We start from the raw sequence: 15,156 nt of genomic DNA, 5'->3' as shown, positions 1-15,156 counted from the left end.
TATAAAATAGGACTGCTTTACAGAGAGGTCAGTTTTTAAGTGTATTGTACAGTAAGTGAATTAAGGTGCCTCTCTAGAGCGCCACCGGAGGAGAGGCATCACTTTCAAACTGCTTCCTTTGTCACCGTATCCGTCTACCTCAGAGTGGCTTATTGAAATTAGTTCCACTTCATATCAAAAACTCAGAGGTTTGGAATTTGCTCAGCATAGCTAATGCAACATAATGGGTCGCTTGTGTGAACAGGTTTTAGTTATAAAACGAAGTTACGAAGTTTTAAAAATCACTCCCATCATAATGGTGGTGCATTCCAGTACTACAGTAAAGGTCTGACAACAGAGCTTCTATATTCAGCTACCACACACAAGAGCTTTCTATTCAGAAGCTGTGATTAGCCTCAACAGGGGATAAAAATGTAATGCTAAGTGAGCAGTGATTTGAATAAACACATGTTTAGATAAGCCACAGATGAATCATTGCCAGTTTTTTCATGGTGACACTCATTAACACCAAGACCAGTGTAATACAATAGTACTCCTCCTTTCATGAAGTTAATAATCACCCTTGCCTGACAACAACAGCAGTGTGCTGTCAGGCATCTGTCACAATATGTTCTTATACATTTAACACTTTCACATACAGATTGTTAAAGTGTTTTTTCTTACCAACAAATACTATGAGAATGACATTTCATGCCTAAATACTACAAGTACAATTCAAACATATAGAAAACATATGGTGCATATTCTTACTTTGGATAAATGGCAGTCATCTTGGCAGCTGCGAAACCTGGTTTACAGGCACCTTCGCTCATGTTGCCATACTTGTACATTAGATCCAAAGGCCTGAAGACATAAGAAAACAGTCAAACAGTAGTCAAACGTGCACACAGACAGAATATATATGAAACATAACGCACGTACACAAATTCTTAATGAGAGGGAAAATTTAACAGTATAAGCCCATGAGCTTTATTCCATCCCTGACATTGTGTGTGAAAAGCTCCTAAGGCACCCAACAAAGTAGTTCTTAGACTAAGTGATGGGAAGTGAAGTGAGGATACTCAAATTAATACTCACAGACTTCCATCAAGCTTCAGAAGGAACCCTTGCTTGTCATACGCTAGAAAAAAAAAGGGAGAAAAAAAAAGATGTGAATGGCAATAATGGCGTGACTTAACATTTATAAAAAGTTAGGAATCGTGGTTTACTTTTACGACCTTGTAGTGATTGCTTGATTTACAAACGGCTAAGGGTTAAGGGGATTAGTGGAGAGCTAGATCTAAATCAATTTCAATCTAATTTGTCATAAGTAAATGTGTGGAAGCAAGGCTAGTGCATCACAGGAGCTTGCTGTCCACCATGTTTTGAAGCACCGACACCTCCAATCTGTGAACCACTTTTCAGGTATGAACATAGCTATTTCAGCTTGGCATCACTGTTAACTCCGATCATTGTACCATCACAACCAAGTTCAACCATTCAGGATTTCAAGTCTTGCTCCATCAGGCCCACAGTCCTCAAACCAACATGCATGGTGTCAAGGATGTCTTAGCTTGGGCATGCTCCAATGAAACTGTGTCCTCAAAATGAGTGATGGGTTTGCCATCTCCCACATGTTATGTAGATCAACTCCTGGGCTTTCACAAAGAAGTCAACACTCAAATCGGACATGACAGATGACCTGGACTATGGACTCAACAGGGTCAAAAAAATCCAAAATACCGTTACTGTTTTCTCCCTTACTGTCCACATGCTTATAGCTCCGTGACCTCCAACACGGTCTCTGCTCGGAACATATGCACAAGCTCTTTTCTCATAACAGTGATGCAAGGGCCCACCAAAGATTCCTAGTTACCCAACAATGGAACAACAGCGGAAAGTGAAAAACTGAAAAATGTTTATCTCGCATTGGCAGCTACAACACAAAATCTGCCAGCTTACTTTACATACAACAGGAGCAGAAATCTGCACGGCAAATAACTCTTTCCTTCTCATGAACTGGTAGTGGGCGCAGCTAACAAGCACAGTATAATTGTGTGCACAGCTTTGCACAGGCCCAAATAGCTTAGTGTACATGTTTTTATTTGGTTGTATGGTAGCTTCAGGGAAGTTACTCAGAGAATGTCCTGAAGTGAACTCCGATAATCTGTGGACCTGTTGTTTTGAAACCATGACTTCCTAAGAATTGTTATAAGCGTCTCTGAAATTTATTTAGATATCAGGCTGGGAAGGAGGGCAATGTGTCCCAGTATCCAAGTGATAAGATGACTGTTTATGCCAACGTACGTCTATAGGGACTTTAACTATGTTTGTGACTTAAACTGTCCTTTAGTTTGTTGGAATAAACTCTGAATTCACAACTCTCAGATTCTGCGACTTTCTTCGGCATAATTGGCAACACAAACAGGATTGGAAAAAAAAGATGAGCTCCTGGCTGAAGTTTGGTTTTTGGGTGATAGACACACAACGGCATCTAAAAGGTAAGAGGCATTTTGCCTTAATTATGCTGTCCTAGGGTCTGCTGACCCCACAAACTGAGGGTGTAGGTGTGGGTGAAGGATAAAGACAATAAAAGTGAAATAGAGTGTTTAGAGAGTCTCAAAGAGTGGCTGTAATCTGACTTGTAGCTGCTGCCTGAGCAGGGACAGAGGGTGGGGAGTGCATGTGTGCATGCATCTCTACCACATTCAATGTGCTTACATTCCATTGTGACAATCTTCCATGGGCTCAGAAAGTCATACAAGGGTGAATGGTAGACATTTATAGTAATACATGTGTGAGGAAACTCACTAGGTAAAGGGAAAAATATTAATTAGAGGGTAGGGTAGAAATAGAAATATGAAAAAAAAAGTGTCTCCCTGATCCGCTGATTGATGTGTGACTCTGGAATTGATTGGATTAAAATTAAATATTCCAATCACATTCATTGGCGTAAACAAACAAAAATGTCAGAAACTGATAAATCACACAAAGTTTAGAGCTCATGGGTAAATGAATAAGAGAAATCCTGGGTCCCCTATTGTGCTTTCAGATATATATCAATAATAGTGTCAAATTTAAAAGGGATTGTCAAATTAAGCTGCTGTGGTGTAAATACATTAGATCTGTGTGAACTTTCTAAAGACAGAATAATAACCCTAAACATCACTGGGATAAATTTAACAATATTGGATCAAAATTCAATAAGATATAAGTGGCTTAATCAGTAGAAAGTACTTGTTAGTAAAGAAAAGGTTTGAATTTTGGTCTGGCGATGTACACTGTTTTATTAAATCGGACTGCTAAGTTTTGATGAAACCGGCTGAATTTCTGTGCTGTTGTTTGCGGTTTGGGATCGGTAACGCGACCGTGTATTGCCTAAGCTGTTGAGAATCTGGTATGTGGTGTTGAAAGTTTTGTTGTTTCAACTGTTGTCAAGTTGTTTTCCAATTTTTGAATGACTATTGCAGGTTGTTTAGGACTTTTATGGTTACTGACAATTCCATTATTCCTTAGTTTAGCACTGGGTGTCGATCCCGACTAAACAATGTTGGTTGAATTGTATGCTTATACGTTTGGGGGTGTGATATGTCTGAAGATTGTTTGTGGAAAAGCAATTTGTGGAGGATCCTGTTTCAGTAGTGATGTAAAAGGGGTGCTACAGTTGGTTAAGTACTGTGAAAAAAGTTAGCATATAAACCCCAAATCTTATAACTTGTTCTGTGCAGTAAACAGAAGTGAAGGGGTTGCTGTTCTGAGTGAGTCTAAGACTAAAGGAGGAAGTCAAAGAAGCCTTAGAGGGGAGGCTCCCCCTGCCGTAAGTTTTGTCCAGTCTTGGGCAGAAACGAAGATATAGAGTGTTGTGTCAGAGACTACAAAGCATCTGACAAAAGTAAGAGAGTTTACAAAAGAAAGAGAGAATTGGTGATACTAAAAATGTTTAAAGATATTCAGATTCAGATTTAGAAAGCTTTATTTGTCCCCTCAGGGCAATTTAAGGCACAGTGATCAGCATGATGTGCAAGAACAAGACACTTTTAAGGAACAAGAAACAAAAAACAGAACAGTACAAAGTATATACAAGTAACTATGCTGTAAATGTTTCCAAACTGTCCATGGAGGGTGTAAACATGTCTGTAAGAGTAAAATGACTAAAGTGCAAATTGGAACCAAATATTGAAAAACACTGAAATGCATCCAATAATAGAGAAGGGGAGAGAGAGAAAACGTATGACCTCAGATAAAGATAAGCTATTAGACCCTTTGTAAGTTACACCGACCTTGGCTGATATCCAATAATAATAAAAGGTGCGCATGGACAGTACATTCCTTGGCAAACACAAGACCTTGAGGGGCCGATTGCCCGTCTGCCAAACATTCATGAGGGTGTTGGCAAGTGGACAAGGTTGTTTGATGAGGAAACAGCGGGAAACGTACTGGTGACATGGGGGCAGTGTTGGCAAAGATCTTGGGAAACACCGAAAATAAAGGACATTTTCCATGTGAATGGAACATTGGATGTCAGATTCAAGCGCTAATAGGGTACGGTCTGAACCAGACCAAACAAACTTATGCTCGGTTCTGCGAAAAGAATATCCCATTAACATTGGTCCCAAAAGCTTTAAAGGGGGAACTCATCTCTGACACTGACAACCCTGCGACATACACAGATGAGGCATAACAGTAAAACCACTGACAAGATTGGGTAAAAGAAAAAAAAAAAAACACTGTCCATCTTGTAAGAATACAATGTTCTGCTGGGAAACTTTTGGACCTGGCATTCATGTGGATGTTACTTAGACATGTAGCACCCACCGAGACCAGACCAGGCACCCCCACCCCATAGCAATGACACTCCCCAGCAGGATGCAGCCTGACACAGACACACACAAAAACGCTTTAGGAACAACTAAAAAAACATGTAGAACACCACAAGGTGTTGACCTGGCCTCCAAATTCGCTAGATCCCAAACTGATCAAGTATCTGTGGACTGATCCACAGAGACCCCTCATCTCAACCCATATGACCCAAAGGCCCCCACTAACAACATTCTGTTGCCAGACACCACAGGACACCCTCAGAAGGACCATGTCCATTCTCTGATGAGTCACAACTGTTTTGGAGGAACAAGGGAGCAAAGAACTCTTTCCTTCTCATGAACTAGTACTGGGCACCGCTAGCAAGCACAGTATAATTGTGTACACTTAGCTTAGTGTACATGCTTTTAACTGTTTTTTTTTTTGTTTGTTTGTTGTGACTTTACATAGGTTATTGGGCGGTTGGAAGGAACAGCATGTTATGCTTCACACAGATGCAAGGTTTTGCATGCAGACTAACCATGCCTCTTCTTGGCCTGGCACGATATTCCCGCACGGATGACATACACATACTTTGAATTGGGTTTAAACATAGCCACACATGTGGAGAGGAATCTCAAAGTTCCAGCTTTGCATACTCGTTTGTTGTGTATAAGTAATAACACTTGTGTATCAGCTGGGCATGTGGGACACACAAAGGCAGAACAAAGAATCATACACGCATTATTCCATATGAACACACACACATGCACACACATTACAGACTGATGAAAACGCAGAATAAACAGATTTTTGACTGTTATTTGCTATGTTGAATAAATTCAAATGTTGCTATACTGTAACTCTGTGAATCAGGTTTTCAGCTCCAATTTTTACGTACATATTTCTGGCAACATTCACAGACTCAGGAAAACCTTAAGTGCACAAAAAAAAAAAAAAAACAAGCATTTGTTGGGCTCTGTTTTACACACCATTTTCTAAACAAGCATAACCACAGGCTAGAAGAGGCTTGGTTATTATCGGGCCTCACTTTCACCAACCCTTTTATGTACTTTGACCGAAGTATTCATTCCTAGCAAGCAGTGCACACACATCCAACCATCAACCAAATTGCTAGCAAATGCTGGTGTGCCTGGGGTAAAGAAAAAAAATGATTTTCTCTTCTTAAAATGTATTTTCAGGAAACTTGCAACTAACACAGAGGAAAGAACAAAAGGTCCAATTAAAGAGAACAGCAACAGCAAAATAAAGTCAAAATAAGTTTCAAATGAATTTTGCTGGATTTTAGGATGAATTCAAACAAATATTTTGGGGCAATTAACTTGTAAACAGATTAAACTGTGAAAGTGGGATGTGGTTTAGAAACGGATTTTTTGAATCCAACAACTGGGGTCTCCCAATTTAAGTGGTGACTGTTTATTTTCACATATCTCACTATATTTCAAATGAGTTAATAGGCATATCAAAGTGGAAAAGAGTCGATATGCCATTTGCAAAGGTACATTACAGTACAGGTCCACTGGAATTCTTGTGTGTTTCCCTAAGTCAATAATATAGACAAACTGTGCCGAATATAGACACAAAATCAGTATCAGAGGCTGTGCAGTGTTAACAGTTCATAGTTGCCCATATTGCACATTGTTCATTGTAGCTTATCTTCTAGCTGTGTTGTAGGGAGAGTTGTGACATGGGGTAGCTCCTTCCCTCCTCCAGTATATACATGATATGTGTTTGCTCTGCCCTGTCTCAGTTATAATGCAGACGTTGTGATGAAATTGAGAGCAACAGAATTAGTGTACACACACACAAATCTAACACAAACAATGAAGACGGAATGAGCCGGCCTTTCTTTATGACCATTTAGTTTTTAAATTATATATTTAGGTTGTATTCATTTAAACATGCCTCATGTAGTTATTTAAATGTGATTGCATTTATTTCACATTGCCTGTAATGAGGGCTGACATTATTAAAATATCTAGGGTGTGAAGTGCAAGCAAATTGTTTCTGTAAAGGAAGGGCTTAACCATTTTTATGTCCTATTGAGAAATCTGTTGTATAAATGTGTTTTTCAAGCAAAAAAGACCTCCACTGACACTAGTCACCACACTGAAAAGTCTAAAAAACAAAGCTTAAGACAATTACCTTGAAGACATTTCACCACTCATCCCAGTGGTTCAGACTTTGAACAGAAGAAACCGCTTCAGGAAAACCCACCCAAGAGGCCTTGTTCGAGCCTAGTTGTTCTAAACAATTAAATTAAATTAAGAATCTTTACAGACATACCCCTGTAGTAAGATTTATACTGTAAAAAGTGCCAATGATTTATTTTTATTTGTATGCATGTATTGTTTTTTTTTAATCATAATTTATAATGGACTACAGTTAAAGACCATCAAAATGATCATTAGTCATCTATTCTGGTACACACAAAAGCCCAGTGTCAATATCAGCACCTAAAGCTGTTTTCAATGATTATTTATTGAAAAACCTATGAATAATATATCAATAATCTACTTCACTTGACATTGGCAATAAACTCAGATGATGAGTTGCATTGCATTTCCTCTTTGGAGCAGTGAGAGGGCAGGGTAGAGTCGAAAGCCTATAATGAAATATCATGTGTCTAAACAAATAGACTGGCTCCCCCATCTGGTAAAAAGCTGACATGAATAGTAGAAGGATCCTTCCATGAAGCAGACACATAACAAAAGGACTCTATCCGAGTCTGTCCTCCATATCACTTTGTTAAATGTGTAGAGATCTACATAGGCCAATGGCCTTAAAAAGCAATGTAAAAAATTAGAAAAGCCATTACACACCCAGCTAATGCATTCATTTTAATATAGCACAAGATGATGCTGAAACAAGAACAGATGAATAAAACTTGTGTCTAAAAAGATGGATTAGTTCCTGTCTGAAAAGACGGCATGAGAAATTGGTGACAAACACAAATGAACCAAATGTAACTGAAAACCGAGTGTTTTGTTACCTTTGACTGGAAAAATATCTTTTCTTAATGCAACTGCTATGTTAAGGATGTGAGACAGAATCTATATAGTCAATGTTTAGCTGAGGTTAATACAACGCTTTAAGAGTTTAAGTTAAAACATTCAACACAGGTTTTCCCCAAAACGTACTGTTTGTTTTTATTCTGAAAAAAATAAACACCATGGCAAGAACTCCCTGGCAAAATAATTTTGTGTGATATATACTGTACATTCAGTGCATTTCATTAAAGGGGAACTACTGATGTCATCTCTGAGCGCCGCGACAGTCAGCTTGTTTACCTGTAATTTGCTACTGCTATGATTCGTCCACGACCTCAGAATCGGAAAAATAATCAGCCATGTTGCAAAAAACTAGCAGTAGCAAATTACAGGTAAACAAGCTGACCGTCGCAGGTGCGCGTGGCGCTCAGAGATGACGTCATCCAGGTCAGAAGACATCATCCGGAGCCTGTAGGTCAATCTACAAACCCTGGATGATGATAACACGTAACTCCGGACTCAACGGGGATTAGCACTAGCATACGACAACAAAATATTGGTGAAATTAACGAGTTTTGCGGCAGAGAGCCCAATGCGTTATTTAGAGGCTGTGTCTCGGTGCCCCAGTCACTCCCACTACATGGATATACGCGGGTCTAATTATCTCCCGAACGACTACAAATTACACAAAAGTTATATGGGTGAGTAAACGATCGTATTTTATGCCAGAAATAAGGTCCAGGTTGTGAAACCTTGAAGCAAAATTATTTTAATAAATTAATACGTATTAATAGTCTGTATTTTGATATCAACAGTAGGAGTCCTGATGTCCAAATTCTACTGATATATACATATTGGTGTGAATGTACTTTAAAGGGGAGATAAGGCACTCAATCAAGTAAACAGCATTTGATAGGTGGAGTTCTGCTCATCAGCAATATACAGTATAAAGCACATGACAAAGGTTAGCATTTAAAGAAAAAATACCACAGCCGTTATATCTTTTTTTAGCATGGGCGCCCCGTGATGTCAGAGAGTTGGTTGGTTTGGTGATTCCGACAGCGGTAGAGATAAATATTGAAAGATAGATAGCGGGAGACAGCTAAGTTTCAGTCAAGATAGTGAAAGATACATTTAGTGAAAATCAAACGGTGAAATATTGAAGTTGTTAACTATAGTGAAACATGGATATAGCAAAAAAAGAGTGAAAGATGGACACAGAGGAGCAACAGGACATCAGGAGACAGAAAGCACGACCAAGAGACAGAGCCGGAAATCACTTTGTCTATTTTCAATTTCCCAGCCTAATAACTTGTCCTCCTACTGTGACAAGAGCAGCACAGAGACATCAGTCCGCCGCAGGGACAGGGCGCTAAAACGCGCTAGCAGCCAGACAGGTAATGAATAGGTAGCACATTAGCCAACAAACAGAGGTTCAGAAAGTCCGTTCTCAACTAAATCTGCAATAGAAACACTACTGTTTGGTACGAATATCATACATGAACATACGTGGCCTAATTCTCAACCACAGACAACGATACGTAGCCTGTTACAGTCAAATGAGACTGGTTCAAAGGTGGTGGGAAACAGAAACAGAAAATAAAACTCCATCGCAGAGATAACAGAGTTTAAGAGTGACCAAATCAGCAGTTTGGGATATTCTCAGACATTACACTCTTGAGGAGGTAGACTGTAGGCATATCATTATCCAAGTCCATCATAAAGAGATTAAAGAGCAAACTGAGGGTTCACCACACGGTGCAAAGCATTCATGAGTATATAAGTACACAAGTAAGTAAGTCCAGCTTAGACTTTTCCTAAAAAAAAATAAAAAATAAAAAAAACACTTCAAAAGAAAGACCAGTAAGATAAATATAACATTAACCTCATGATGAGAGGAAAAACCTCTGGTGAAGGCTTGGAATAGCTAATGATACGAAGCATAGGATATTATCTGTTCTATGGAAGTCGTGTGATTGACATGCATGGCTTCCAAGGGCAAGAGCAGATACTAATCACGAGCACGGCAGCACTGCTTTCCAAGGAATTCACAAGTTGTAAGCAGACTGTTTCTGCACAATCTTCTTATAATCTGGAAACTTTGGTGTCGCATCACAGCATGAATGTTCTGGCTTCTAACCTGCTGGCTGGCTGGGGTTGTTCTGTGCATGTCTCACATAGACATGCATCTTAGGTTACTGTATGGCTGGTGATCCTCTACAGGAAAATACAGATGCATTTCCAACTACAATCAGCACATCATTTAAGTGGACTCATACTCAAAGTTAGCTAATTACTGCCAGAATATAGTAAAAAAAAAAAAAAAAGTCTTCCCTAATCATACTCAATAAATCTGAACTTTCATTGAATGGTTTCATTTGGTAAAACTTTGAAAGTTTGCAGTGGGTTTTTCGTACATAGATATTGTGTTCAAATATGTCATTATATCATTATGTTTGAATAACAAGCATTAGGAAAAGTTCTGTTAGACTTTAGCAAATAACCAAAAGATTAAGGAACTACTCAGGAAATAGTCGATACATTAATTTAAAAAAATTAACAAACAGGTTAGTCGATTGAAAAAAACAACAAGAACTGTTTGTGGCAACCCTGCAAATTCAGCATACTTAATTGGATGTGCTTTTCCTCCAGTCCTACTTCTTATCATTGAAGCCTGCCGGGTCTCACAATGATCCAATTCCAGCTCGTCTTTTTAAAGAGGTTTCTTTAAAACCTTAGCACCATATGTGCTCAATATTATCAATGACAGCTTAGCAAACAGGATTGTACCCATGAGTTTTAAGCAAGCTAGGTGCATATGCATATGGTGAAACCACTGATTAAAAAGCCTGGCTTGAACATGAACGTGACTTTCACAAGGTGTTCCAGTGTGGCTTTAAAAACCATCACAGTACTGAGTCAGCACTGCTGAGGGTTTTTGATGACCTCCTTTTAGACACAGATTCTGGTAACCGTGGTGTTTTGGCCTCTCTGTCAAGGCTCTGTACTTGGCCCTCTTCTCTTCTCTCTCTATTTGCTTCCTCTCAGATCAGTTCTTCAAAAACAAGGTATCGCATTCCATTTTTATGCTGACGTTGGTCAGATTTATGTGCCACTTTAACAGGAAATTCTTTTCCTGCGAACCAACTACTACAGTGAACCTAAGGCATGGATATCAATTCATTTTTTGCACTTAAATGAGAAAACACTGAGGTCATATTGTTTGGGCATAGGGATGCCGCCAAAGTCTCTATTCTCTGGGTTCTTTAAGTCAACATTTGACAGCGACAGACCTGGGTGTAAGACTGCGCAGTGATCTCAAACTGCACCAATGAAATCAGTGGTCAAGTCCAGCCAGAGACAATTGGCCAAAGTGCAACCATTTCTTTCTCTGCATCACGTTGAGATTTTAATCACATATGCTTCGTCTACTGCAATGCACTTTATGTTGGGCTTAGCCAGACATCACTTGCTCGACTACGGCTGGTTCAAAATGCTGCTGTTTGACCTTTAACAGGTGGCAGAAAAAAAATGGGCACATTACCCCAATTTGGCGGCACCCGTTTTTTTTTGTTTTGTCTGCTTTTAATTTTAAAATTATTTTATTTGTTTTTAAACGTCTTCATGGAATGTGTGTGTGAGCTTGTGTGAGCAAATGGGTAGATGCGTTTGTGTAAAGTGCTTTGACTACCAATAGGTAGAAAAGCGCTATATAAAAACAAAGCCATTTACCATTTAAAACACATTTCCTCTCTTTGGCTTTTAACTCAGTTTCAGATGTTTGTTCTTATTGCTTTTATGACTTTCATTTTGTTTCCAATACTTTTATGCATCTTAATTATTTTTGTGTTTTACCCGTTCCCGTGTGTGTGTGTACAGCACTTTGGCCGACTGTATTGGATTTAAATAAAGACTGACTGAATCACAGACGCCGACTCTGTCACCTGATCTCTACCAGCGTCAATAAAAGGAAGGAAGAGAAAATTAAACAAGAGTCATGTCAACCACGTGGGCACCTGTGACCTTACAATTACAAACACAATACAAAAAAAACTGAACAGAACAAAACGTGGACGAGCACAATCGAACTGAAAGCGTTTATTGTCATTTTGTATAGAAGCTCAGAAACAGTGGATGCTGCAAAACTGAGATAATAGTATGCTGTGAGTGAATATTGTGAGTAACTGTTCACTGTGAACTACAGTTTCTAAAAAAAACAAATATTACAGTGGAGTATGGCGATCATGGTAACCATAACGGAGTCAACAACTTTGAGCACTGGGGCTGTAAAATACTCTACCCCACTTGTAAGGATGCTGAGACAAGTCTGCTATACAAACTTTTCCATTCAGTGAATAGCTAGCGTACTCAGCTCTATCATTACCATGTGACTTTTGAGTCATTAAGTGACAACTTTCAGAGGAGTGGCCAATGTCAGTGAATTGTGTAGAAGAGGTAAGTTCTATCCCCGTTGGCAAAGCTGAGGCTAGTCAGTTAAATTATGTTAATAAAGGCCATCCTTTATACTTCACTTCGCCCACATATGAGAGGAAGACTCACGTGATTTGAGGCTCCAGCCTCGCAAGGTGATCCTCCCTGACGAGTAGTAGAGGAACCACACAGCCAGCATGGAGCACATGCCCAGGAAAAGGTTACGACTGGCTTTCATTCTCATCTCCAGTTAGCAAACATGGCACATCCCACACTGGAGCCTGTTCGAAACAATAAAAACATCAGCCCGGCACACAAAACCATCCGCAACACGGCTGAATGTCTGCACCACAAAGACACACTGGTTAATTTAGCTTCTTTTGGTCTATGGTTACACACAGCTCTTTCCTTTAAGTAACACCAGCAGTACCTACATTTTTGGCACCATCTTGAAGGGTAGTCTTGAGTAAGGCTAATTTTAAGACCCATTATGTTTACATGCAAATTTTATCAAATGAATTTATGTTTAGTACAAGAGAGTAAAATAAATGAGTGTCCAACAAAGACTCGAAACCTATTTTGCACTAAACCCGATGGGTGACCTAATTCAGCCATGATTCTATTGTAAATACAGGTATACTAAAATCAGCCCTATGACTCAGATTCATTCAGTTCAATTCAATTCAATTTTATTCATATAGCATCAATAACAATACAAATCGTCTCAAGACGCTTTACAAAACCCGGCCTGAAACCCCCAGAGCAAGCCTGAAGGCGACAGTGGCAAGGAAGATTCACGTCATGTTCCTCTTTTTGAACTCAACTCCTGTTAACTGGTGGGGCTTTAATGACATGGTCCACATCTACTGTGAACAGGTGCATGAAACCCTGACCATACTGCTGCTGGTTTTGCCATTTACTACGAGCCACACTGACAGTATCAGTAAGTAACAGTGCAGGTAGTATTGTGGTGACATTTTACTGAATCACTTCACTTATTCAGTTTCCTCACAGACAATGAACATGCAATACCAGGGGAACTGGGTGGATGTGTATCATCACAAAACAAAGCCAGGGCAGCCTCTCAGTGTTTGCAGAAAACTCAACACCCCCCCCACGCCCCGCCCCCGTAAAATGAAGACGGCAATCATGACTTTAAAAAGTCATCATCACATACAATACTAGTTTTTTACAACACTGATACCACATGGATCACATCTGTTGAGCTATCCTTTATATCCATTTTAAGCACTTGCAAAAGAGAACTGGCATATGGGGTCAATTGAAAGCATTCACCGATCAGGCATAAGATTATGACCACCTGTCAAATACTGTGTTTCATGTTTTTTTGAGTTGTTCCTAAAGCATCTTTGTGTGTGTGTCTGTGTCAGGCTGCATCCTGCTGGGGATGGCTGCTGCCATCAAGGAGTGTCATTGCTATGGGGTGGGGGTGCCTGGTCTGGTCTAGGTGGGTGGTACATGTCTAAGCAACATCCACATGAATGTCAGGTCCAAAAGTTTCCCAGCGGAACATTGGATTGTCACAAGATGGTCAATGTCATTTACTTCTCCTGTCAGTGGTTTTAATGTTGTGGCTGATCAGTGTATAAAAGGCATCTGCAAATAAAAAATAGTTCCAACTGCTGTAAGAATATCACACTTTCTTTTAATCCTACCATTATACTACCTTGATTGTTAATGATCAGGCTTGACAATGGAAATAGCCGTCTACTTAGAGCGTTATGAAACACACCTCACAGTTTTCCCAACTCTGACCACAAATAAGGAAACTCCATCACTAGGAAGACAGAGAGGCAACTGAAAGATCTGGAAAATTCCTTAAGGTAAGAACCATAAGACCATTTTTTTCCACCCAGAAATGTTTTTGGTCAAAATACACTGGTTTTCTGACTCCTCCTCAAAGCTACAAGGAGAAAAAGGTCAACTACAACAAAGCACAATGCCAAATGGGGATGCTTGACAGCTGGAAAAAAAAAAAGGAGGTCAGGCCAGGGTTAATGAATGTCATTTACACCTGCCTGAACGCTTTCAGTTACAGTTAGTTAGATCGATTATTTATGGTAGCACAAGATGTGTCTGAACTCCTAAATAAATTCAATTAAACTGAACTTGGAAAGTGAATAAAGTGAATATTCTGTCAGCATGTTAGACAGACCCACTATGGAAATAAGTCATGCTGCTTTCGTGGCCACGTCGAATGCGTCTATCGTGGCGTTTATTTGCGTTTCCGAATATTTAAGCTTTGCGTGGGTCGTCTTAAAATAAAACCTAAGGGTATGCAACTCTAAAAAAAGGAGAACACAGCAACATTACTGCAGCTAGCTGCTAGCTCATCACTGTTTGTTCGTCGCCTCAGTAAACATGGCTAACAGTAACTTGGCTGGTGGCGGTGGCAGATGTAAAACCACCTCACAACGAAACATGCGACGAAAGCAGTATTGGGAAACGGGGTAAATGTCACACAGTGCGTCGCTAAGAAACACGACTAAAGGTTTGCGCTAGCCAGCAATTCACATACCTACTGGATGGATAATTTTGAAGTTGGTCTCAGATCCGTGGGCGCCTGCGGTCGCCGTGTCGGCCAGGTTGCTGCCAGGCATCGGTTAGCGTCAACGTGAGGAGAAAACACCCGAAGTAATAGTTGTAGCTCAGCATTATATTGAGGCGATTTCAAGAGCAGCCCCCTTCGCAGTGAACCCAGCGGGGGTACCCGGTGCGGCGAAGGAGAGCCGTGGATCCGGTGCGGAGAAAACGTAACGGCGCTTCTACAAAAAAAAAAAGAAAAAAAAGGGGGGTGGGCGTAGAAGAAGAATCTCAGCACCGCCGGGACATGTGTACATAAGAAGGCGGTATAATGTTTAAGTATTTTGAATAATATGAGGGGAAAAAAACTGACTATTCGCATAGTCATAATACT

At 39.8% G+C, this 15,156-nt stretch overlaps 1 protein-coding gene across 1 annotated transcript in view; it reads right to left on the bottom strand.

Moving 5' to 3' along the window:
* Nucleotides 1-14,990, bottom strand: part of st3gal3a (ST3 beta-galactoside alpha-2,3-sialyltransferase 3a) — a 31,170-nt gene extending 16,180 nt beyond the window's left edge. Inside the window, exons 1-4 of the mRNA XM_084547594.1 lie at nucleotides 14,758-14,990; nucleotides 12,348-12,499; nucleotides 1,078-1,120; nucleotides 751-843 (exon numbers count right to left, since the gene is read on the bottom strand). Of these exons, the coding sequence (XP_084403720.1) occupies nucleotides 751-843; nucleotides 1,078-1,120; nucleotides 12,348-12,462 (251 nt within the window). The 5' untranslated portion in view covers nucleotides 12,463-12,499; nucleotides 14,758-14,990. The remainder of the gene's footprint in view (nucleotides 1-750; nucleotides 844-1,077; nucleotides 1,121-12,347; nucleotides 12,500-14,757) is intronic.
* Between the last annotated feature and the right edge of the window lie 166 nt (nucleotides 14,991-15,156).

This window comes from Chelon labrosus (genome assembly GCF_963514085.1).
Source record: "Chelon labrosus genome assembly, chromosome: 7".
NCBI lineage: Eukaryota > Metazoa > Chordata > Actinopteri > Mugiliformes > Mugilidae > Chelon > Chelon labrosus.
This window is presented reverse-complemented; position numbering and strand designations above follow the sequence as displayed.